Source organism: Carassius gibelio, chromosome B7, assembly GCF_023724105.1.
Source record: "Carassius gibelio isolate Cgi1373 ecotype wild population from Czech Republic chromosome B7, carGib1.2-hapl.c, whole genome shotgun sequence".
Lineage (NCBI taxonomy): Eukaryota > Metazoa > Chordata > Actinopteri > Cypriniformes > Cyprinidae > Carassius > Carassius gibelio.
In genome coordinates this window covers 33,438,083-33,465,280 of record NC_068402.1, presented here as the reverse complement: position 1 = coordinate 33,465,280, position 27,198 = coordinate 33,438,083, and the positions used below count along the sequence as shown (strand labels likewise).

Here is a 27,198-nt window from a genome sequence, read left to right as displayed (position 1 = left end):
CACACAGAGTTAAACACTGTCCCCCAGGAGTTCCCATGCACCCCCATCTCTTGAGCTCGTTCTCAATGACATCACCATGAAAGAGCACTCCTTCAAACTTCTTGCCCTCTGATTAGTCATTAATGTAGTGTGCATGATAAAGACATTTTTATGAGTGGCTTTATAGGATAATTTTTAAGCTTTCCTCTTCATTGAGAAAACGATAACAAAACATCCATGTAAAGTCCAATTCCTTATTGAAAATCCACTTTCTGTAATATCTTGTAAATGGTCTAACTCTATCTAGCATACACAATTTAAAGATGTGTGACTGCTCAATTAAACCTATTTTAAAGCAATCCAGCCCTAGCCATTTCATAGTACACCATGTACTTACAGAGATTAGCTACAATTGTCTTTAACCATGTATGTAGTCAGTTTGTTCCTGTGTAAAAATGAGCTCAATGAAAAAAATTAGTCTTTCTTCCTGTGGGAGCAGAGGAACACAGCGTTCTTAGCCTGCTGGTTTTAACCACGCTGCATGTGTTGCTGAAGGGTTGCACTGCAGTAAAGGAAGCGCTGTTCACCAGTGATTCTCCTCTGTGCCAATGGTCTTGATTTATTCTCCAGCAATAAAATACCCCTACACCTGTACACTGCGTCCTAGGGTACTTTTAGGAACAGTTTAAGGCATAGTTTACTCGAAAATGAAAATTCTGTCATCATTTACTTATCTAATTCCAAATAGTGCCTTGCACACCTAAATCATTCATATATGTACTTTGAATAAAAGTCCAATGTAATCCCGAAAAATCCTGCACACTACTCAAACTTGCATCATTACAAAATTGTTTTAGCAACAATTAATCAAGTTTGTTCAATTAGCCATCCTTGTGCTCTTCTGTGGAGCACAAAATAAGATATTTTAATACGTATATACAAAATTAAAATATAAATACAATGACATTCAATGGTGTCCAGTGTGGTATGGACCACAGAGTCCTTAAAACTATCTTTCTTTTGTGTTCTGCAGAAAGTCTGTGACACAATTTTCATTTTTGTGTGAACTATACCTTTAAACAGTTGCGAATCCCAAAAACAAGTGTAGTTCCCTGAAAAAAAAATCATAGCCTCTAAATCTCTGTAATCTGGTCACATCTTGGCCAAAATATGATATCATGATATGACTACCAGTAATTTTGTGTCACAATAACAATATACATAAAATACAGTAATTTTTTTCTGGAAATAAGCTTGTTACCAGATCTAATACTAATTGATATGCTGTTTCTTTTTACTTATGATTTCAGATAGACAGACCTGGGGCTTTTTTGACTTGTGCTATAAGCAACCACTCAGAATGCCTTTGCAACCACCATAGAAAAAACTAACACCTAAGCAAAAACTTAATGCCTTAGCATATGTGACACAAAGGGTGCATTTACATTGCATGGTTCAAGTGACCCAATTCAGTTTTTTTCTCTCTCATATGACACAGAGCAGATATGACCAACGAACACATAAACAGGAAAAAGCACATGGATACTGATATTCTCAGATCGGTTTCAGGCCTCATTCGTATGTGGGAATAAATCTGATATGAATGGGATGTGTGCATCTGCTTCTGCTGTGTAAAAGGGCAGGTCAGACATCCCCCTGTCAATGTGAGGCGTATGTCATTGAAAAAGCTGGTCAACTCAGGTGGATACTTTTACGGGCAGTGTTGTGGTTTTCACGCAAATTTGGGCTTCTTTAACTCTGTTGCTGCAGGTTATTTTTTTAATTTGCGGGTTAAAATGATCTCCCCTGGAGTGGGATTTTGATGGGATGGACTTCTGACAGAGGGGATAACCATGGAAAAGATGCGACTGGGCTAGTTTTGATTAGCAGCTGGATTTTTTCATTGACCTGGCAAGTGGCAACCCTGTTTTTGGCAGGCATGTTAATGTAGATATCAGGCATGGGTCAGTTTTAAATGAAGATATAATCTGATCATCATAAATATAAGATATAGTCAACCAATCAGAATTGGGCATCAAGGCATACAGTGTTAATGCAGCCAAAGTGACACTAATTGTTCTATATTTTCTAATATAAGATTATGTAACTTTAACTGAATGTTTCCATTTGTTAAAATAAAAAATAAGACAGTATTTCAGTGAGTAAAATAGGAGAATTGGTTAAGAAAAACATCTGCTAGACATTGCAAGTTACCCTGACCTTACATACAGTAATGGTAACAGATGAGTAGATGTTGAGCACAGTGAGCAGAAAGCCATCTGTTACTCCTCTTCTCTGAAATTCATTTGCTCTCTTTGTGCCCCTGTCTTTGCTCACACATAGATGTAGGCTACCCACTAACTCTCTCTGTCTGGACTCCACTGCAAGGGTCAACATTGTGCCATCACATCAACTCCAGTCTAGTTATTCAATAGCAGAGGTGATCATGCCTCACTTCACAAATGATCATCTAATGCATAACCGATCTGTCATTTCTCATTCTTAAATACCCAGGTTTGTGTATTTCTTTTCAATGTTTTCCTGCAGCTGTGTGGATATGCAAAATATGCAATTTGGTGCAGTTGCTGAATGATTCAATTCTTACCAGATTGTAAATCAATCAGACCTTTATAGCAGAGAGTCTTTGAGAGATATTATTAATTTTAGTTTTATGATCAAAACTCTGTAGTACAATGATAATTGAGAGATGAACAATCCTCAAAAGTCTGATGATGCATGCAGTATAAAATAACTTTTACTGGCTAAAAAAGCATAACGTATCAATCAGACAACAGAAGCCATAATAGATTGTGTACAACAGGTTTTTCAGCAAAGTTTTGATCAAGCTGATAATTCCAAGGCCTTAGAAATTAGCCTGTCAAATGTGGTACAGTAGGCTTCATAGGGTTAATTTTGTTCTTTCCTGCATGAAGTGGCCATCACTAAAGAGCTCTCCTCCTCCCAGAGCTAATGCATGCATTCATGTCAGGCCTGTAGCCTCTGGCTGTTCTCTGGCCACCATACACAAGTACCTTATAAAATAAGCTTTATCTCTTCCCTCATAGCCTAGAAACAAAAACAGTTGGAGTACTCAAAAGAATCAGCTTTTCCTTTTTTACAGTCCAACTTTTTCCTATACTATATCAAATTAAAAGCATTTTTCCACAGATATTTAAAGCCACCATAAATATCACTATGTAAAAATAAAATCACTATTGTATAAAATTGCAGCAGTCAGCAAACGCAGTGATGCACTGATCAAGTATTTTTTTTTCATTCAAGAAACTGTTCACTCAAATATACGGCACAACAATAAAAAGACAACTTCCATTTCATGTACTTCAACATGTTTTTGTAAAATGTTGGTAACGTAGGTTAAATTAAAATGCGAACAAATGTAGTTTGGAATAGCCGAAACATATACAGTATTGTGGGACTTTCCATTGTGTAGAACTGTGTGGTTTGTTGAACCATTTATTTTAATGTGGTTGATTAGTTATCTTTCTGCTCTTTCCCAAATGCAGTCAGAAAAAAGGTCTGATATGTTTTCTAAAGCACTGACCTTTCCGAAAACCACAGCGTCTTGTCACTTTATTACAGTGTGTTTTCCCCCTCCGCTTCATTTCATGGTTTCTTTCGGCTCTGATGCTCTTTGTGAAAGTACCAAAGCCTTTTGCAGGGGTCATTTCATGAGGAATCAACTTTTAAAAAAAAATTCCAAACAGAATAATATCTCACTTTTTGTAAATCAATTTTTAGAGCTGTTTCATAATTAATTAAAATCAAATAAAATCATGGTGTATGGGCTCCAATCGGCAGCAAATACAAATATGACTGCACTTATATAAAGGTTGAACCACTAGAAACACTGAGAATATATTTGGGGCCCTGTTGTTTGTTGTGGTTTGAATCTGACCCCTTGGCCTCTTGTAGTTGAGTACTTTTGCTTTGTTTACAGCAGCGGTGCTTGTCACCTTGGCCTTATTGATCTGTTTGCAGTTCATAATATCTAACGCTTGTTTGCTGTTGACAAAATGATGAGTGTTTAGTTCTTCATTGGCTTCATTGCTGTTGGCTCATCCTCACTTGATCTCGGGCCTTTTGTGCTGACAGTCCCATGACTGAAACAAATCATGTGTGAGGTGCTGGCAGAGAAATAACAAGGCAGATGAACCATGACGAAGTCTTTTCATTCATCAGAGCTGATTGCTTTTCTCCACTCTGCCCGCCTCTGCGTGTGGCACTGCCTCTGAATTCATACTTAGGATACTGGTGACCACAATTTGCTTGCAGTACCTTTTATATAAGGATTTGTCTAAGTGAAATAATACTGGGATTAATATGGTTAACATTCTGAGTTAAATATGCTTCCATAATGCATCGGGTGTCTTTGATAAATGATAATAAATCGTTCAACAATGGTACTGTACAATACAATATATTTAGTTTTTTACTAAATTGGTTTTGGTTAATACCAAAGTTTTTCAATGTAGAGTTTTTAGTGATCCAAATTTTCAGTATGTTTTTAGTCTGACAAATTAGCAAAATGGAAATTCTGCAAGATATTTTCCCACATATTACTTGAACCATTTTCCTTCCTGAAATTAGGCTAAAAATGTATATATATAAATTATACTACAAATTTTTAATCCATGCTTTTAATCCATGCTTTCCATACAATTTAGCTGGTTCAGCTTTTTTGTTTTTCCAGTGGTAAATTAAAAGCATTGTTGCATAACTTTTATTTATTAATATGGTTGGGATTGTAACTAATTGCACCACAACAGACCGAATTTCTTAAAGGCCGCATAACTACTTCAAATATGCATACAATTTTGAATAATTTATTGATCTGTCATCAATTGTTATTGCATACGTCACACTTTATGAAATGTTAGTCTCACCATTTATTATATTAATGTATTATCCTAGCATTATTGTATTAAAGATAAATAAAGATTAAAAATGTCACATCTGAACTCTCAGTATCATTAAGCATTAAAAAACATTCTGGAGCAGAAGCTTAAAAGCATCCTCATAAATATATATATTACACAACATATGCCAGTCAGTCTCAATTTATGCCAGTGTTGATGTTGAATAAAAATAATCTATTATTTCATCCAGGAAAAAGTTTTTTCTTTTTGAGAGTGAGAGTTAAAAGTTGAAAAATATTTGAATAATTGAATCATCTGGGTATCCACACATAAAGATTTTAACATCTGCCTCGGTGTTTGCTTCTCAGGCGTTATGTAACATTCCCCTAAGAGTCTGTAGTGTTTGCACACTACCTTTTACTAGTTTTAGTCAGATTCTCGTCTGAATCTTCTTTTTATATATTTGACACATATTATAAAGAGTGGAAAGAGAACAAGAACATGGGAACAAGTTTGGCATGGAAAATGACAGATCGGAAACATTAATAAAGTACAGGAAAATGGATAATTTAGCAACATATTAAATATTGTAGCATGTTGTTATATTAAGATTGTGATGTTGTCTCTGGTGGTCACTTGTAGAACAGTGACACTGTCCACAGCCTCTAGTGTATGTGTTTTGTTGGTCAATTCCACACATTCCTGGTCTTATCCCTGTAATGATCCCAGGCTGGTGAAACCACCGGATTTGATTTGTTGCTTGCCCTTTAAATGCCACACAAAGATTCCATTAACTCTTTAAACACACGACATCCCTAAAGACTGGTGACAAATAAACGTGTTCATACCCTCCACTTAAACCTGAACACATTCCTCAGGGAAACATCTCTCGGAGGCATGTCTGTTCTTGTTGCATCAAGGCTGTATTTGTTCATTGTCTGAGGCAGATCAGGTAGGTATCTTACACTTTCTCTGATATGGGAGCTGAAAAGCTTTAAATTAGTCAGCTTTTACTGTGTGGGCAGCAGAGGAGAGGAAAACACCGGTGACATTCATGTGTGCGCACACCGCCTCCAGTCTCGGTTGTTTCAACATGCTGTGTCTAATGTGTGTGACAGCGAGCAGAACGTCTCAAAACCAAAATTACACACAGTCAATCTGTAGGATCTGTGACCAGGAAAGGGAGTTAACATCTCTGCAACAATGGACAGAATACAACGTAATTGAACAGAGGGGTTTCAAGATATTTTTAAAGGAATTGTCCACCAAAATGAAAGTTTTGTGAAAATTTTTTCACCCATCAGGCCATCGAAGATGTAGATGAGTTTGTTTCTTCATCCGAACTGATTTGGAGAAATGTAGCATTTCTTTACTTGCTCACCAACGGTTCCTCTGCAGTGAATGGGTGCCGTCAGAATGAGAGTCAAAACAGCTGATAAAAAAACATCAACTGTTTCTTCCGGCTTACTAAAGAGTCTATAATATCACTTTCTTCAGCTGTAAAGTTGACTCGTCTGAATCAGGAGAGAAATATGCACAGCTACAGTCCAAAACAGTTCTAATCAAATATGTTGGTGTCCTAAAAAAAGTTGGAAATCCTAAATTCCTCCAAATCTGTTACGACGAAGAAAACAAACTCATCTACACCTGAGAGGGGATACATTTCTGCAAATTAAAATGTTTGGGTGGACTGTTACATGGTGTTGGAAAAAAAAAAAAAAACATGTCGCAAATGGCTAAAGAAATCAATGTCAAATACGATTTTTTATTATTATTATTGATTTATTGTTTGTACATTTTACCAAAGATTTAAACATGAAATCGTATACTTTTATATGTGTATTTATTTATTTATCAGTTTAAAAATGATTTATTGATTTATTATTATTGTTTTGTGACAGTTAACTATAATTTAAATATTACTTTATTTTGTAATTAATGAATTGAATTGATCATTTTTTCTTAATTTTATTGTTAAGCAACACTAGTCCTCTATATTGGACTTCAAGAAGTGCCCTTAATGATGTTGTGTATGAGTAATAAGTGAAGATTACTCACTCTCTTTATGTAAGTGATTAATTGCACTGTTTTATCTTTTGTGTAGCTTTATGCCAGTATATACAGGCTACTAAATTCAGAGATGTTGGCAGAGGAAATTTGGCGAGTGCAGACGCAGGTAACCCCCTCGTCCCCCACTATGCTCTCCTGTCCTGCAGTCAGTGCTCCTGTTTGTGTCACAATCAGCCACAGCTTGGCCTGGGCCCGCTAACCTTTAACTTTTCCACGCACCTCTTTCACAGCACCACTGTTCATGTGTGAGACGACTGCGTGGTCGGGTAGCGTGGGATCACCTGTCTTCCCACCCTTTCCCCCTCAACACCTTTTCCTCTTCCTCTCTCAGCAGCAGAAATTTATTAGCACTCCAAACTGTTTGTCAGTCACTGCTTGGTGAACTTTCAGCAAGGTTTGCTTGGTGGGCTGTAACTCCTTCACTTTGAATGATTTTCGAGGCACATCTTTTCCACGCGTTGCAACACTTCTCTGCTTCAACTGTTCTTGCACTTTTGGCTTTGACTGGGTTTGATTTCCATTTTTTTGTGTTTTTTGCAACTTTCTAAACAAATGTCTTCTTCCAGAAATTGTTATATATATATATATATATATATATATATATATATATATATATATATATATATATATATATATATATATATATATATATATATGTAAGGGTAAGATATACACCAATATATAATTTATTTCTGTGATGTGTTTTCTTGAATTGCAATGAAGTTTTGAGGATGATTGCCAGATAAGAGCTTTCTGAGCTTATCTGTCTTTTTCTTTTCTCTTTCTCTTTCTGTCCGAATCTCAGGTGAGAATTTTGAGCAGAGTCCGCTGCGGAGAACTTTTAAATCTAAAGTTCTAGCGCACTATCCTGACAATGTGGAGTGGAACCCTTTTGACCAAGATGCTGTGGGCATGGTGAGTGACACACATTGAGGTCTACCAATATAGGCTTTTCAAAAACTAGTTCTAGTTTTTAGAATGCAGGGTGGCCACCAGCAAATAAAATGAACATTTTTCGAAAATATAATCATTGAATGAACAAGTTGTCAATTCCATTCCAACCTTTAAAGCAACAGTTCTCCCAAAAATGAAAATTTCGCAATGATTTACTCACCCTAAAGTCATCTAAGGTGTATATGACTTTCTTCTTTCAGACAAATAAAATCATAGTTATATTTAAAATGTCCTGGCTCTTCAAATCTTCATAATGGTTGTGACTGGGTGTTGAGATTTTGAAGTGCATCCATCATAAAAAAAATTCTACACTGCTCCGGGGGGTTAATTCTGAAGTGAATCAGTCTGTGTGTGTAAGAAAAATATCCATAATAACCCCCCAGCGCCATATGGAGTACTTTTTATAATAGATGGATGCACTTTATTGGACTTAAAAATCTCAACACCCATTCACTTCCATTATAAAGGTTGGAAGAGCCAGGACATTTTTAGATATTATTCTGAATGCATTAGTCTAAAAGTGGAAAGTCATATACACCTAGAATGGTAATTTTCATCTTTGGGTGCACTGTCCCTTTAAGGCCAAGGTATGCTTCATATTCTGTGATCCACTCTGTCTCAAAAACAGTTTATTGTGTAAGCCTTTTAAAATATAAATTTCTGACCATAAGCATGGATAGATGTGGCTAGTGGACCATAGCACTCATATCAGAAGCTTTGTTTTTTCATGCAAGAACAAAGCAGACTGCACTACAGATGAAAAGGACTTCACGCAGGCGATCTAGGATCCAGATCAAGCCGGCTCTTAGATTAGACTGACAATTCCTGATTCCTTAAAATTGCAAAAATGTGTTTATTTTTCGGATCCACACCAATCCCTTCGGTATCTTTAACCTGTCATAAAGCGGGAAGGCACTTGAGGTGGTGTTGTCATGCCTAACAACGCCCTTTTGCCAGTCTATATTAAGAATATAGCGCAGCTTACTGTAATGCATTGCTTAAATAAATCAAATATGCAAGTTTCATAAAAAAAACAACATTTTGAGCAAAAAGCAGAGAAAATGTCATGTTGTAAAACACTACATCTGGACTAGATTCAGAATTATGTTCAAAATGATGGAGTAGATCACTTCCATCTTCACACTCAGGCTTGCACTTCTGATACTACTTCCTGACTCAACATTTCATTCAGTAACATTGGGCAGTTTTGATTTATATGCTGTTTAATGTTTGATGATCATGTTATTTTGCATATGTATCTACATACATATGTGATTCTTCACTGTGTTTTGACCCGGCTTTGATTCAAGAAGATTTCAGAAGATCTGTAATAGCACCTCCTACCATATAACAGAAAAGAAAAGTGTCAATGCAGGGACAGAATTAATGATAGCATTTGAAATATAATAAATATGATAAAATACACAATCTCAATGTTTGAAAACAGAAAACATTGCACTTTCCAGATGTCTGTTAATTGTCCAGACAAGTCACTTTTAATATGAATGGTTGCTATATCGCAGTGGTTCCCAAACATCTTCCTAAAGGCCTCCTAGCAGTGCACATTTTGCATGTTTCCTTTGTCTCACACCCATTTCAGGTCTTGGAGTCTCTCCTACATGTGCAGTCTTGGGGAGCGTCCAGGAACATGGTTGGGAACCACTGCTATATCGATCTATCGGAGTGACTCAAATTAAGGGAACGTGTTGGAAGATCTTTTTAATATCTGTAGAGCCTCAGACTTTTTTGTTGTTTCCCCCACAGCTCTGTATGCCAAAGGGCTTGTCCTTCCGCACCCAGACAGACATCCGCGAGCCCCAGTTCCACTCTTTCATTATCACTAGAGAGGACGGCTCCCGAACCTACGGCTTTGCCCTCACCTTCTTCGAGGAGGTGACCAGCAAGCAGATCTGCAGTGCCATGCAGACGCTCTACCACATGCACAATGCAGAACAATACGACATATTGCACACTCCACCCACACCTCGCAGTCCAGAAGACACCCGTCCCACCCCTCAACAACTGCTCGCTGCTCCCTCCTTGTCTCGGCTGCAGCGTTTCAACTCCTACGACATCAGTCGAGACACACTGTATGTGTCCAAATGCATCTGTCTGATCACACCCATGGCCTTCGCCCAGGCCTGCAGAAGGGTTCTGGAACAGCTGCACCAGGCTGTCACCTCGCCTCAGCCGCCGCCGCTGCCCCTGGAGAGCTACGTCTACAACGTCCTCTACGAGGTCCCGCTGCCACCGGCCGGGCGTTCCTTGAAGTTCTCGGGCGTATACGGGCCAGTGGTGTGTCAGAGACCCAGCACATCTGAGCTGCCCCTCTTTGACTTCCCTCTGCAGGAGGTGTTTGAGCTGCTAGGAGTGGAGAACGTGCTACAGCTCTTCACCTGTGCACTACTAGAGATCCAGATCCTCCTGTACTCGCAACGTGAGTTACTATCACTCATACTTCTGTAGATCTAGTTCCTGTTTAGTATTAATCTCAGCGTCAGACAAATCCCACACAAAAATGGCAAGGGGTTTCTCAAAACGCCAAGCTCTAATCTGATTGTATGGTTTTATGCAATGTCTAGGAGGGAAAGTGTCTGCAGGAAATCCGTTTGCAGACTGTTCCTACGAGTTCTTGTAGGGAGAAATTGAATTTGACAAAGTTATCAAGATTTGCGGTGGCTTTTAGAGATCCCTAACAGTGTTTTGTGTTTAGACACTTGGGAGCTCACATGTAAACGCCAGTTATCAAATGTTGGGGGCCTATCATCTCAGCCAGATGGCGCCTTCCTGTTTAAACGGGTCGTTCTAGCAGAGTTAAGTGTACCAGACTATTGATGAGATTAGTTTATTAAAAGTTTTGTTGGTGCCGACATATAGTGCCGTTGCGTCCCGAGTTCGAGTCTATCTACCGTTTGCAAAATAAAAGTAATAAACATAAAAATCACAGATACTATTGTTGTGGGAATTTGTTTGCAAAACCTAGTAAGCTGCCCAAATAGAAATCTGTTCTAATCAGTTAAATTATACCTATACTAAATTGAAGATCTTTTAACAGTGTTTGAGTGTATGTATTTTTATGCTAAGTGGAGCTAGCTGTTAGCTTAGCATGTGCTAATGTAAACATGCTAGCTTCAAATGTCGCTGGAATACATATACATAGAGTTAGGGTTGCAGAGGAGCGGAAAAAGTTTGGTAAATTTAGAAAACTTTATAGAATGTTTTTGGAAAATTTCAGGCTGCAGTGTAAGTTAAAGGCTATGGCTGTTTTATCCAATATGTCCCTTACAGCTTGCTGTTTAAATAGGACATATAATAGGAAAACCTCATCAAGTTTCTATAAATTGTTAACGAAGTGTCTGTAATTTGCTCCAAGTCATAAATCATTGTTCTTAATCATCCAAAGTGAGTAAACGCAGAGATTTTAATTTAGGAAACGCTTTTTGACATAGGTTAGTATTGCTCTTTGCTGCCAACTAACACCATCTTTTTCAAATTAAAGCTGATTTAAATCTGATGGCCTTAATGTAACCTAACACAGTTTTGAATGCATGCATTGATTTTAGCTCATTTTCTTGATTTTTGGCTTGTTCTGTTCAGTGCAGGCTAGTTTAAGACTAGAGCATAAACATACGCAGTTATATTGCAGTGTACTGCGACATGCTCTTTCTCTCTTTTCACACTCTCTCTCTATATCTCAGTTTCGTTGTGAGCTCATCTCAGCGCTTTGTTCTCTCTCGTTCTAGTCAAACTCACAGCCCACCCTTTTCTCAGAATCACCTGCTAGTTTGCAAATTAAACTCGAAGCTTTCTGTGGAGTATTTAAGCGAATACGTTTAGAAGTTGATTAAAATTGTAGTAAAATTGAGTCTTTCGTGTTTGTTCATATGCTTGAAGTTTTCGTAAAAATCACAGTATGTCTCACAATATGTCCAAATATCATTATTATATTTATGAACATGTCACTTGTCACATGTACTTTCTTTGATTCACATGCTACACACAATATAATTGGCAGTGTTTCCTGCTGGAAATCCTCAGCAGGCCATTTTCGATTGAATTTAAAGCAGCATGGGAAGATTGTTTTGCGATTCAGTGGCAGATGTGCTGATTGGATCAATTACACCAACAAGGAAGAGCGAATTACAGGAGGCAGCTACAAAGCGACAGGAGGCTGGGTGGATGCATTGCTGTGGTGTTGCCTAGCAACCGTCCTCCAGATAAGGAGGATGGTGGTGATGCAGCATAAATATGATTGGCTGGAAATGACATCATTCCTTTCTGTATCCAGAAAGCTTGTGCTTGTAGCCAAATGTTTGTGGAAAGTGAGAAAAGGACTTGATGTCATGAGATTGAGCATCCATCCAAACACACACACACAGAGCAGGGTGTTAGTGCTAAACAACAAGGTAGCCTACGCTGCTCTATAAATAACAGGCACATTTGTAGCATATATAAACACCCTGGCCCTTTCCCAGGTACGTGAATCTTTGAGACGGGCATCTGCTGCTCGATCAATGGATGTTTGCCAGTCACTGCTCATTTCTCTGTATAGACTTCTGCCTCAGTGCAGGACAGTCACTTAGCTTTACACTGATCACTTACTTGAATTAATATAGTATTATAACTTAATGAAACAAGATTGTTTCACAATCCATAATTGTTGAAAATATTTACATTTATGATATTTTATTAAGGTAATATTAAGTAAGAAAATGTACTTAATTTAAATTAGATTTTTAAATAAAATGATTATATGATTATATTAATATACAAATGAATAATGCAGTATATATATATATATATATATATATATATATATATATATATATATATATATATATATATATAATTTATTTATTTATTTATTTATTTATTTTATTTTTTTTGTAAAATGTACTCCAGTAATCTTTTTATTTATAAATTTGACAAATAAAGTCTTGAACTTTCTACTTCAAAGTGGCATATGTAACTTCTGAGTGAATATTGTTTCTTTAAAGCTTATTTCCAAGAAAATTCTACACCAATTTTTTATCTGTGTGTGGGATGTGAGGAGTGTGTGTGTGTGTGTGTGTGCGTGTGTGTGAATAGGCCTTTTGTTGTTACTCAGGGTGCTTAAAGACTGGTTTAGTATTCTTGTCTCTCTGACAGTCGTGGCACCCTCTGAGACTGCAGGGTGGAGACCATAACAAAATAAATGCCCATTTTGTCTGGATTTTGTGTGTATGAGCATATATGTAATATATACTCTATATTGTGATTAGTTTTATTTTTAAATGCCCACTTGAGAATGCATTGTGCAAGTCACTTAAGAAGCACACAATTAAAGCATTTCTACCATACCCTAATGTGTGGATGCAATTAGAGTACTGAAAATGGAAAAATGGAGTAAAGGAAGACAGTTAAATGGTTATTTCACCCAAAAATGACGTTTATGTCAATTCAATTCTGTATGACTTTCTTTCTTCTGTGGAGCTTAGATGATATGTTGGTAACTAAACAATTGCTGTTCCCATTGACTTGCATTGAATGGACAAAGAAATAAAGCAATGGAAGTTAATGAGAACCGGAACTGTTTAGTCACCAAAGTTCTTCAGAATATCTTCTGTTATGCTTCAAAGTAAAAGAAAGTGGACTATACCTTTAAAACTGATATATGTGTGTGTGTGTGTGTGTGTGTGTGTATTTAATCTGATATATGTATTATATCATTCAAAAAAGACTGGTTGACAGTTGTTTGTTTTCATTGAATCTGATTTATATCTAGATAGTGATATCAGAGTCGAGATAGTGATTTCAAACAGCTCTTGCCATTTTTATCTGTAATAAACCATGTTGGTTCAGTAAACAGACTATGTGGGTGGACTGTCGGAGCATCCCTTAATGTTGACTGTATCCTCAATGTAACACCCATAAGTATCTGTTTCTGATGTGGTCTCAGGTTTGATTATTCTGTCCTTGCAGATGGATAATCTACATCACTCTGTAAATGAGCTCTGTGTAGAGTAACCCTGCTCAGAGAGTGACGTGTCTGAATGTGTCTCTGTCCAGATTACCAGCGGCTGATGACGGTAGCGGAGAGCATCACAGCCTTAATGTTCCCCTTCCAATGGCAGCATGTGTACGTGCCCATCCTGCCCGCTTCACTGCTCCACTTCCTGGACGCTCCTGTGCCCTACCTCATGGGTCTGCACTCCAACGGCCAGGATGACCGCACCAAGCTGGAGCTTCCCCAAGAGGTGCGTGCCACACACTCGCTCCCAGAGAACCCACTCAGCACAGGATGAATTCATGCTCAGGGATGAGGTCATGGGGTTTTATTAAAGAATTAGTGCTGCAGTCTTATAGGAGGTGATCATCATTGTAACCCAGTTAAAGAAAAGACTCGTGCTGAAATCTCATTAGGTCATGCGTCAACATCACCCGTCCGTAAGATGTTTGTGGCACTAAGGCTGAAATCCTAATTCTACCCAATTAAAAGAGATATAATGTATATTTATGATTTTTTAAATGTGTTTGATAGGCTCTTATGCTCACCAAGACTGCATTTATTTGATGAAAAACACATTCATGTTGCGAAATATTATTACAGTTTAAAATAACTGTTTTCTGTTTTTTCAGTATTTTAAATTTATTTTTGTGACAGCTGAATTATTTAAGAGTCACGTGATGCTTCAGAAAATATTCAGATATGCTGATTTGGTGAATTATTATTCATATTAATAGCGAGAATGGTGTGTTTTCTGGATTTTTGGATCAATCGAAAGCTCAAAAGAGAAAAATTTCCTAACAATAACATCAATTTCATAATTTCTTTAAGTCATACTTATTGTCAGAATAATGTTAGTTTAATAATATATATACCATATATAGCTATAATACCATGTAACCTTAAAACACACATACTGGAGTGTATTTTTCAGTGACTAGAGTAGTAATATCTCCCTTTAATACCTACTGGTCTTTTTCATCTCCCTACTGAGATGTGACTGAAACAATTTTGGTAAAACCTGTTTTAGGAAGACAATCTCTATGATCTTGCTCACTGATGAGATACGCACTTTTTCCTTGATCTTTCCTGAAAAACAGCAGTAAAAAGTCTGCTCTTCATGTGGAGTTCCTTTCAGAGTAAATCTTCTATCAAACATTTGTCGGCAGTGTTGCCACTTTTCTTCTTTTAGTGCTTATGAAAGAAATCGGTGGCACCAATCTGTAGGGAAACAAGCTCTCTGATGAATCACTGCAATGTGCCATTTAAAAAAAAATGTGCTGTGGCTGCATCCTGGTACAATGATGAGAACCATATAAAATATGATGAATGTATATATTAAAGTTACCACAAAGAATACCATGACATATAGTATTGTAATACTACTATTTGGTACCTGCATTCCTATTTGTACCTGCTTGTCAAACCAAGTCATTTTTTAAATATGATTATATAAGTATATAATTCTCAACTGAGCATCACTGGTTTGTTAGCTGATGAAGGTCAGTGTTACCAGATTGTTCATAATCTCTTACAGAGTTTTCTGTTGCATAGATCAATATTTGTGATGAAATAACTCTTGTACCCTTCAGGCCAACCTTTGTTTTGTCGATATTGACAACCACTTTATCGAGCTTCCTGAGGACCTGCCTCAGTTCCCCAACAAGCTGGAGTTCATCCAGGAGATCTCGGAGGTTCTGTTGGCGTTCGGCGTATCTTCAGAGGCAAACCCCCAGTGCAGCGAGGGCCAGGGCAGGCTCAGGGGCTTCCGCTCGGGTGACATGGCTTCTGACAAGCGCAACGGCAACCTGGCCGGCTCGCCGCTCAACTCGTACTTGCTGAGAGAGAACCAAACCATAGCTCGTCTACAAGCGCTGGTCAAGAGGACTGGAGTCAGTCTGGAGAAGGTGAGCATGGCATTGAGGACACAGAGCATGTGTCGGTTTTAAGTTTTATACAGGGTAAGGTTCTTTAAAAGCTTGTTCTGTTTTTTTTAAATGAATTCTGTGTTTATAGCTAGCAGGCAAGCGAATAAACATTTGCAGTGTTTGATTATCACACTGATTGGTATCCACATTAGGATAACATAACAGGGACTTGGAAGGGACGTGACATACAAATTTGTAAAGCACTGTTTATTGCACTGTTGCTTGTGGGAATAGCATGATTAAAGCATAAACAGAATTTTATTTGACTCAAAATGATAATTTAAACTACTTCAGACTTCAACTTTAACAAATAAGAAAAAACAAACATTCTTAAAAAATCCACTAAATTCTGGTTGTATGTTGTATCTCAGTCCACATAATAATTCTACAAGTTAAAAGTATGTAATTTTCTTGTATAGGAAATATGTAATAAGACAGTATAGCAGACAGTATAGCAGATTAAAATTAAGTGTTATTATTGTATTACACTAATGCATTTATGTATTAATGTTTTACATTAATGTATTAAAGGAAGTGTCTGCATCTGAATTCATTAATTCATTATTACCTTATTAATGCAAGGGGTTGTGGACAATATTAGTCCAGAAGGTAAGCATTTTATTTTACCGTATTTTTTACTATTTTAATATTATTTGGAACCACTTTTTCTCAACTTGGATAATATTTCTGAAAGATAGTATCCAAATAAGTGTAAATGAATATGTTTCTTAAAATGTATTTTACTATGCATTAATAATGCATTATTCTTTCTTTCTTTCTTTCTTTTAACAAACTAAGCAAAACAATTATAAACTATATATATATATATATATATATATATATATATATATATATATATATATATATATATATATATATACAGTTGCAATCAAAATTATTCAACCCCCTTGACTTGCAAGATAATTTGCTGTGGAGGATAACATTTTATGAAATCAATTCAACAAAGGCATCAGTAAAGTATTAGAGAAAGTTTGTTAATACACTTTTGAGTGATTCTGAGAATGGAACATTGATGAATCATGATAAAATTTGAATTTGCTCTAAACATTCATGTTCAAAATTACTCAACCCCCTTTGTGCAGAATCTTTTATTCTTTAAAATCACCAATAAATGCTGTCTGTAAGTGTTTAGAAGCTTCTGTCACCTCTCTCCTACAGTTTTGGCCCATTCCACACCTGAAAAAGCTTTCAGATCACTGATATCTTTGGTTTTCACATTGCCACTGCTTTATTCAAATTCAACCAGATATTTGAAAATGAGAATTAAGCCTGGAGACTGAACAGGTCACTCAAGTACATTCTATGACTGATCCCTGAACCAAGCAGAAGTAGATTTGCATGTGTACTTTGGGATGACTGGCCTGCAGGAAAGTCCATTGATCATCAGCTTCAGTTTTTGCACCAAAGGCATCACAATTCTTGTCAAAATGGCCTGATACTTCAAAGAATCCATGATGTCCTTCATACAGTCATGATTTCTACTTCCTTCTACAGTAAAGAAACCCCATAACAGGACTGATCCACCTCCAAGTTTGAGGATGGAGATGGTGTTCTTCTGCTTATGAGCTTTGCCTTTTTTGCAGCAGACATAGCGCTGATCCATGGGTCCAAAAAGTTCCAGTTTGTTCACATCACCCCATAAAACATTCCTCCAGAGCTCCACAAGTCTACAAAAATAAATTTGATCAAGTTCAAGTTGGCTTTTGTTCTTCTTGATCAAGAGTGGTATTCTACAAGATGTCTCAACATGAAGGCCATACTTGTCTAGTGATCTTTTTACACACTGCTTTGAAATGGGTTTCCTCATCTTGCAAGTCTTTGGCTTAACATTGCAGATTTTTCTCAGTTGCTCTGATTAAACATTTTATGATATTGTGCTTTTTCTTCCACAACCTCAAAGATTTTCTGGTAAAACACACTTTAAGCTAAGGAATAAGGCTGAGAGCTGTGTCTCTAGGAACTTTCAATGTCTTGGAAATCTTCATATAGCCTTAGCCTTTCTAAAGTACTACGATATTTATTCTCTTTAGCTTTTGTGAGATCTCTGTTGACAGTTTTGTTACTCAACTTCAACACATGCACGGGCTAACTGTATGTGTAACGACTCAAGCTAATTCTGTTTTTAATAGAGTTTCTAAAAGCTTAATTGTGTTTTGAGACCATTTTATTCCCCACCATGCAAATAAGTGATTTAAAAGCAGCAATGTTGAATAGGGGTTGAATAATTATGACATAGCAGTATTATTAAAAAATCTCATAACTCAAAAGTATTACATTATATATTGACAATATCACTTTTAATATGCCAGTAAACTGTTATAGATAATTTTTTTTTATTTTATCCTGGATCTTCAGAAAAGCTTGTGCTTGTAAAGTACTGCAGTCTCTAGGGGGTTGAGTAATTTTGATTGCAACTATTTATGTGTGTGTGTGTGTGTGTGTGTGTGTGTGTGTATTAAATACATACTCTCAGACAAATACATTTAGTTAATCTGGTTTCTCTGGGAATTTGCTGTGAATTCAATCATTTTCTCTATTTGAACTGAACAATGACTTGAGCAGTGATGACAGCTGCTTTGTGGCAAATAGATCTTTTCAGTGTGGGAAATAATTATAATTATTGTGTGGGCAATGAAAAGATGAACAAATGGCTATTAAGACTGAGCGTGCTCTGTTCTGATTCTCAGAAAGCGTGAGGTCTCTCTCGATGACATTAAGCAGCTTAAGGGCAGACTCTGTCTAAAGACTTTTAATATAGCTCCTAGAGAGAGTTTGTCACTCTACTAGTTAAATTCCATCATAGCGACTTGATATTCAATGATTCCCTTATTTAGAATGAGCTGTCAGGCACTTGTTTGCTTTTCTTGCTCTCTGTGTACTGCCGCTTGCTCTGTATGGTTATATTCTCTTGGGAACGAGCCTCATTTGCTTCATAAATCAAGGCAGATTTGTAGACTTCCGTTCCCAGCACTCCCTGCTCTCCATTCAGGGTGTTACCATGGAGAATAGATAACTCAGATCAGCTCCGAAAACTGTGCGCTGATATTTGCTACCACATTTTCCCACTCTCTTGTTCCTCCTCTCTTTTAGCTCCTACTTTTACTCTTAAAGTTGACGTGAAATGGAAAATCACCCTATTTTCTAAATTGCTTGATTTTGATCATATTGTAAACAATTAATTCATGCATGTTTCATTCTATTGGAAAACAACAACAGCTATAATTTTTTTTTTTTTAATCTAAAAATGTCATAACTCTGAAAGATTGATGTATACTGGGCTTCTCCAGTCATTTAGTCTTAAATCCCGCCCTTTTCTTTCAATTAATTTTGTATTTAGATCTTTCTCCATCCAATCAGCAATTGATGGACAATTCCAAGTATTGCCCATTTACTCTTTTTATTATTATTATCATTATTAAAATATCTGTGTAATTTAGCATTTTGGAAAATATAGAGTGGTGATTGTGATCTTTTGGAAAATATTTTTTGCTGAGATTATATTAAGATGACATTCCAAAACAAAGTTTGAAGGCTGAAGTACATCATCTACCAGCACTGAAGTCTAAGGACAAGTTTTACTAACATTTAGCCCCAGCTCAAACTTTTGGTGTAAAAATAGTACTGTCAGATTTTACTAAAGACGTGCAGTGATGAATTAGAGCTGAAAAGGCGTGGACACAGTTAGTTTTGTGCCTGACCTTATTGAACATGCATTTCTAGGACTTTCCCTTTCAGACACAAAGTTTATATGAGGAGAGTATTAAAATGAATCACGCAATGAGATTTACTAACGTTTGCACTCATATAATTACTGGTATTTGCACCATTATTTAACGCCCAATAAAAACATGTCTAAAACTATGTCAGAACTGGTCAGAACATATCGTTTGCCAACCAATGTTTTTATTTGCTTCAGGAAATAAAAGATGACTTGAAACTAGTGGTCGACCGATATATATCGCCAAATCCGATATATCGGCTGATATTTTACATTTTTCAAATATCTGCATCGTCCAATACGTTTTTCTGCCTGGCAGATATGGGACTTTTATTTTGACGGCGCTGAGAGCGGCAGTGCTTGAGTACACAGTGCTCACACTCTCTCTCTTGTTTGTCGTTATCAGTTATGTCTAATACGGATATAAGTCTATCTAATATTCAGACAGAACGGTTAAACTAAATAATTAATGTATACAGAAAGTATTATAACAACTGCTTTTATATTAGGCCTATTAGTAATAGAAAGGCAACCATTATAAAACTTTCTCGTCTGCCACAGCATTAAGCAAATACAAATTTATATAATTTAAACAAATCTTTGAATGACTAATGAACATTTAATTTCACAAACCTTGCAAACTTAGTTGAATCCAGCTGTGAGATCTTGTGAATGTGTATCCAGCATGATCACGTGTTCTCTGCGTGACAGTAGGTCCGTGTGAATTGAATGCTTTAAACTTTAAACTCGTGATTTCAAATTATGCTGCACTTCCTTTTTAATTATACTTTCAATAATACATCACTTTCAAATACTTGAATTTAACCTGATTAATATTCATGAGCTACACTTTTGCCTAATCATGCCAGTGCCACTGACCCCACCAGTACTTTTTAATACAATGTGACACTTTTTTTGACCTTCACGTCTGGGCCTGTTTATAAGTGCATTCTTCTTTTTGTGTGTTTGACAGTTGGATGTGAAGGAGGATACGAGCACTAATAAGGATTCAAAAGTGCAGTGTGATGAAGAGGAGATGAAAATGCATCAGTTGAACATTCGAGTGCGAGAGGTCTTCGCCAACCGCTTCACGCAGATGTTCTCTGACTATGAGGTGTTTGTCATTCAGTCCAGCCAAGACAAAGAGTCCTGGTTCAGCAACCGAGACCAGATGCAGAACTTTGACAAGGTGATGTTTCGCTATCCATTTAAAAAATTCTCCACTAGAAAAACTAAGTCATGTTGGTTTATTGAGCGTCCAAATTGGTAAACCACTTCTGATTAGCTTTAAGACCTACTATGTTGCAACCAGCTCTGACCAAGAAGTTTTAAGAATTAAATTGATTAGCCATTCTTTTCAATGATTGAAATGTAACCAGAAAAAACAAAAAACTAAAAATATAGAGTTTTGGAAAAAATACACCTTAAAAAAAAACAACAAAAATAGAGTTTAGAGTGACTGAGTAAGATGTTTTTGGATGCTGAGACAATTTGTAGCACACAGCAGCTTCATGGTGTTTGCCATTTCTGAATTCTGCACGCTGCAGGCTTCTTTCCTGTCGGATCAGCCCGAACCTTACCTGCCGTTCCTCTCCCGCTTCTTGGAGACGCAGATGTTTGCCTCTTTCATCGACAGTAAGATCCTGTGCCACGACGACGAGGACAAAGAGCACACCCTGAGAGTATTTGATTCCCGTGTTGACAAGATCCGCATGCTAAATGTCAGGACACCCACCCTGCGGACCTCTATGTACCAGAAATGCACCAATATTGATGAAGCAGGTGAGACGGCATAAACCTGGTGACTAATCTGTTTTTAGAAATGGAGCTATTTGGAATACTTAAACTAATGGCATAAAAATGCCTTTTTTGCCATACTCATATAGAGCAAATATAAATTTTCCGGCCATAAATATATTTTACTGGTCATTGATCATTTAATCAACCCCAAGTTGTTCCAAACCTACATGAATTTCTGTCTTCTGTTGAATACAAAAGATGAAGATATTCTGAAGAATGTTGGTAACAAAAACAAGTTGACAGTAGCCATTGAATGACTTCCATAGTAGGGGAAAAAATACTATGGAAGTCAATGGCTACCAGCAACTGTTTGGTTACCTACATTCTTCAAAATATCTTCTTAGATCTGTCAGCTTTAAATAAAATAATACACTAATTAATAACCAAGATTTTTACTATTGCATATTTAGAGTGACCAGTACCTCAACTTTGTTTACCAAGCCAATTTTTAATTGCATTTTGCACTTGGCTGCTGATAAATATGGACGCTTCCGCTTCGTGCATTTATTTGTCTCTTTGTGTAATTTTCAGTCGTAGTTGTCATAGTTCAGATGTACATCAAACGTGTTATGCACAAATGTGAATGGAAGAAGAACTTATTGATTGCGGTTGTGACCTTTATTTTCAGACGTCTTGCTTTTAAAGTGTTACTGGAAAGTTGATCCGTTTTCCTCATGGCGCCTCATTAATAAGAAAATCTATAAGTTTTAGCTTAGTAATACACAGACAGCTCACTTCATGCAACGGTCATGAAAAATTCCTCTTCCTGCAATACATTATGGATAGGATTCTTGAATCGCGTGCTTTACATTTAGATGTCTTCCATTAGCTCTGCTGATGAAACAGGACAGTTCAAGCATAGAGAGCCAAATGGAAATGTTATTTATTATTAAAGTGAAAAATGATTGATTAAAATAAGTCTATGCAGGGAAACTCTTTTAACCCCATTCATCATCATTGAACTCATTGGAAAGTTCATTTATTGCATTTCATTTATTTTGAATAATATTTTTTTTAATTGGTGTTGTTTGCTAAGATGTAAGCCCCTGAAACCAAGGACCAGTTTTTCTAAATGGAAAATTAGCACGAGAGCACAATTCCAAAACAGCACGGATGCGTGTGGAAATTTCTGCGGGTGACTTACAACGCGCAAATTAAGACTACAGACTCAACATTTCATTTATATATTCACAACGCAATACACCAAGAAGAGAGCAAATTAGCGTAGTCGCAAATAAAGATCAAACAGTCACAGGTAAGTTGAAAAGATCCAGAGGCCAAAAAATTCAGTTTTGATAGACCTTGACCTGCGAGAGGATTCCAAGTCGTCTTTTATTTACTGAAGCAAATTGAAAGTAACATGGCTTGGCAAACGATATGTTCGAAAAATGTGTTCTCCTGGCATTCCAGATAAATTAATAAAATGTGGAAAAAATCCTCTCCCTTCTATCACACTTTCTCTGTTCTCTGCGGTGCATCTCCTTGCAACAAATTGTATCTATTTTAAGTTCAAAATAGTTTAATACATGCTTTTTTTGGGATGCTATAAAATGGCGCTAAAACCAGTTATTAGACGAGCTCAAACGTTAGAAAATCTCGTTGCGTGATTCATTTGAAAACTCTCCTCCCATAAATTCTGAATTTAAAAGTCCAATTTAATTTTACATTTAAATTAAAATTTTTATTTTCAATTTGGTTTAAAAAATATTGTTAAATTTTGACTTCATTTTTTATATATATATATATATATATATATATATATATATATATCTTAACTTTGTTCACAGCTCTCACTGTATCATCTCTAATGGCTGATAGATTTTGTATTGAGTAAGAGATGTTTTGAGCGTGGTGTGTGGGTTAACATCAGTGGCTTAACTGTCTCTTTCATTTTACCACAGTGCTAACTCACACTCCTCCCACCATGTGGGTTTTGTGTCTCTTTGACGAGGACATCATTTCTTTGATGACTCCATACAGGGTTTTTGTGTTTTATGGGTAATATGTGTGTGACGTGTTCCTGTCGTGCCACTTTAGAAAAGGCCATTGAGGTGAGGCTGTGTAAGATCGACCACACGGCTCTGCATCCCCACCTGCTGGACATGAAGATTGGTCAGGGCCGCTATGAGCCGGGCTTTTTCCCCCGTTTACAGTCCGATGTTCTCTCCTCTGGACCCACCAGCAACAAGTGAGAATAAATAGCTTTGCATTTCCTAGATGTGTTGAGACATCAATTTATTAAGTAACTGGTGCACAAACGCTCTCAGGGCTGTTGATGCTGGCATGACGTGATTCATTTGGACATGTTCCTAGAACATCATTTGTTAGTCCTGGAATGACTTTCCTAAAATATGACTGTTTGATCATAAAGCTGGTTGGATTCAATCCTGTGAGTCAGTGCTTTTAGATTTTAGAACAAGATTTTAATTATTTCTTAAATATTTTGAATCCACAGCAGTGACTGATTTGTTGAAAAGATGGAAGCAACTCAACAAAGCATTGGTTTAGCTATATTACTCCAGCTTGAGACCAGTTCTCATAATCCATATGCAAACTCTGGGGGTCAGTTGTTTGTGATTTTTATTTTAATCTCACAGTGTTGTTGTGGTGTGTTAGATGGGCGAAGCGCAGTGCACCGGCACAATGGCGGAGGAAGGACAGACAGAAACAACACGCTGAACATCTCTATTTGGACAATGACCAGAGAGAGGTACGGAAATATAGATTGTGGCTACATTTGAATTTGAATTTTATTTATAGAGTTTAGTTCTGGTTTATTTTTATATTGCTAGCTAGCTCACCAAGCCTGAAAGTAAAAAGACTCAAATTGCACAGTATTATTACAATAATTTTCTATTTAAATATATTCTATGTACAGTTCATTTCAATAATGGTGAAGATGAATTTTCAGTAGCCATTACTCCTGTTTTTACTGTCAGTCATCTCTCTAATATGCTGATTTGATGCCCAAGAAACATTTCAGTATAACTTTACAATAAGATTCCGTTAGTTAAAAGTAATTAATGCATTAGCAGCAATGAGCTAGACGTTTGTTACTTAGTTTACTAATTTTTGTTAATGTTAGTTAATGTTAGCTCAGGACCGTTAAATAATATTAACAGATATAACTTTTGATTTTAATAATGCATCAGTAAATGGTGAAAAAAATAAAATTATAGATAGATAGACAGATGGGTTATTTCACAGTGTAATATAATTACTATTACTAATACTCTTACTATTATCTATATTTTATAAAAATAATTTTAAAGAATGACTATCTGTTTCCCAATTTTTGACTGGTAGCGTACAGGTTTGTTAGTTGCGCATGTTTTGCTAGTTAGTTTCTGAATGTTTTTCTCCCATTCTTTATTTTCCTCTGTATACTCTGTCGTTTTATTGTCCATTGTCATTATTATAGTTTCTTTCATAGCATGTTTAATGTTTCTTTTGTTTTTTGTTCGTTAACTTTCTCTTCCTTGATCTCTCTTCTTTAACCCCTCTTTTCCACATTTGTTCGTCTCTCTTCTGTATTCCTCTCTCTCTCTCACTCAAACACACACACACACACACACACTCTCAGCATGTGGAGTGTCTGTTTTCTGAGCTTCAGCTTCTGCTGGCTCTGGACTACTACTGGTTCTCGCAGTCCTTCAGGCCCTGTCTAAAGTCCGTCAAGGTGGATGTGGTATGTGCTAGATGAGAGATCGGGCCGCGCTCAGGCTGTGAATCTCAATCTGCCAACTTTGACATTCCCCACTGCCTTTCCCATCACAAAAGCTTGAGCTCTCATCCCCATCAGTGACTGTAGCTTCCTGCTTTTGACACTTTGTCAAATTCAAAATGAATTCCCTTCCCTTATGTTTTATTTGGCTGGTGAATACAATCCAGGCAAGATTTGAGAGTCATTTATACTTACTGCAGAAAAAAACTATGTCTTATGTCTTATGTTGCTCCAAAATTTAACAAAAGAAATAATAATTTACACTGAAAATGAAAACATTTATTAAGCCCTTTAAAATTTTTGTATTGCCGTATTATTTTCTTACTAGAATTAAACTCATTTAAACCCCTCTCCTTCATTTGTCAGTTTGCTTTTATCTTGTCATAAATGTCTACTTGAGTTGTAGTGCTTGAGTCTTGTGGACCATTTTTATATTGTTTCAAGATCCTTTTATTGTGCTTTTGTGTGATTTTAGGCCGTGTCAATCCTTTTGTATTGTAATTTTATGGTAAAACATCAGAACATTCTTCAGAATGTCTATTTTTGTGCCCCATGGAAGAAAGGTCACATGGGTTTGGAAAATAATTGCAATGAAAAAAAAAAGTTGGTCCTAAAAATAGGTTTAGTTTATATACAAACCTGATAACAAAAAAGTTGGCACACTGTACAAATTGTGAATAAAAACAGAATGCAATAATGTGGAAGTTTCAAATTTAAATATTTTATTGAGAATACAACATAGATGACATATCAAATATTTAAACTGAGAAAATGTATAATTTTAAGGGAAAATATGTTGATTTTAAATTTTATGGCATCAACACATCTCAAAAAAATTGGGACAAGGCCAAGGTTGTTCTAGAACTTGGATATACCTTTCAGCATTGATGGTGCCTTTCCAGATGTGTAAGCTGCCCATGCCCCACACATTAATGCAACCACATACCATCAGAGATGCAGACTTGTGAACTGAGCGCTGATAACAACTTGGGTTGTCCTTGTCCTCTTTAGTCCGGATGACATGGCATCCCAGTTTTCCAAAAAGAACTTCAAATTTTGATTCGTCTGACCACAGAACAGTTTTCCACTTTGCCACAGTCCATTTTAAATGAGCCTTGGCCCAGAGAAAACGGCTGCGCTTCTGGATCATGTTTAGATATGGCTTCTTTTTTGACCTATAGAGTTGTAGCTGGTAACAACGAATGGCATGGTGGATTGTGTTCACCGATTATGTTTTCTGGAAGTATTCATGAGCCCATGTTGTGATTTCCATTACAGTAGGATTCCTGTATGTGATGCAGTGCCGTCTAAGGGCCTGAAGATCACAGGCATCCAGTATGGTTTTCCAGCCTTGACCCTTACGCACAGAGATTGTTCCAGATTCTCAGAATCTGTGGATTATATAATGCACTGTAGATGATGATGATAACTTCAAACTCTTAACAATTTGTCTCGGAGAAACTCCTTTCTGACATTGCTCCACTATTTTTCGACACAGCATTGGGGGAATTGGTGATCCTCTGCCCATCTTGACTTCTGAGAGACACTGCCACTCCTTACATGTACATTTAACTTTTCCGGCCTCTTATTGCTACCAGTCCCAAATTTTTTGGAATGTGTAGTTCTCATGAAATCCAAAATGAGCCAATATTTGGCATGACATATATATATATATATATATATATATATATATATATATATATATATATATATATATAAACGAAACCTATTTTAAAAATAATTTTATTTTGTGGTTAACTGAACACAATACCAAGATTCAAATGTTTAGATGTGTAGGAATTGTAGGTGTTCTGTATATTTTAAACCATCTGTGCTTACCATGGTGTTTAACTCAATGAACTTGGGGGTGTTTAACGACCAGAACTCTAAATCTAAAGTAACTCAAAAGCCACAAGCTACATCAGTCTTTTGTTGGGCATCATGTGACTTTGTGATATTGTCAATGCAGAAGTACATCCAGGAGGCCAGGAACCTGGGCACCACTCTCCGCCAGCCCAAACTCTCCAACCTGTCACCTTCAGTCATCGCACAGACCAACTGGAAGTTTGTAGAGGGACTATTAAAGGAATGCAGAAATAAGGTGTGTGTTTTGATCCTCCTCCAGATTTTAATAAATGAAA

General features: G+C 36.6%; 1 protein-coding gene across 3 annotated transcripts in view; it reads left to right on the top strand.

The window, feature by feature from the left end:
* Positions 1 to 27,198, top strand: part of LOC127961428 (DENN domain-containing protein 5A) — a 53,823-nt gene that overhangs the window by 5,728 nt on the left and 20,897 nt on the right. The window contains exons 2-12 of one of the 3 annotated variants that reach the window (XM_052560514.1): positions 6,961 to 7,032; positions 7,732 to 7,841; positions 9,645 to 10,317; positions 13,929 to 14,116; positions 15,459 to 15,773; positions 20,507 to 20,722; positions 21,081 to 21,315; positions 23,371 to 23,521; positions 23,950 to 24,043; positions 24,917 to 25,021; positions 27,027 to 27,158. In XM_052560514.1, the coding sequence (XP_052416474.1) occupies positions 6,961 to 7,032; positions 7,732 to 7,841; positions 9,645 to 10,317; positions 13,929 to 14,116; positions 15,459 to 15,773; positions 20,507 to 20,722; positions 21,081 to 21,315; positions 23,371 to 23,521; positions 23,950 to 24,043; positions 24,917 to 25,021; positions 27,027 to 27,158 (2,291 nt within the window). The remainder of the gene's footprint in view (positions 1 to 6,960; positions 7,033 to 7,731; positions 7,842 to 9,644; positions 10,318 to 13,928; positions 14,117 to 15,458; positions 15,774 to 20,506; positions 20,723 to 21,080; positions 21,316 to 23,370; positions 23,522 to 23,949; positions 24,044 to 24,916; positions 25,022 to 27,026; positions 27,159 to 27,198) is intronic. The other 2 variants (XM_052560512.1, XM_052560513.1) reach the window with 2 other exon arrangements.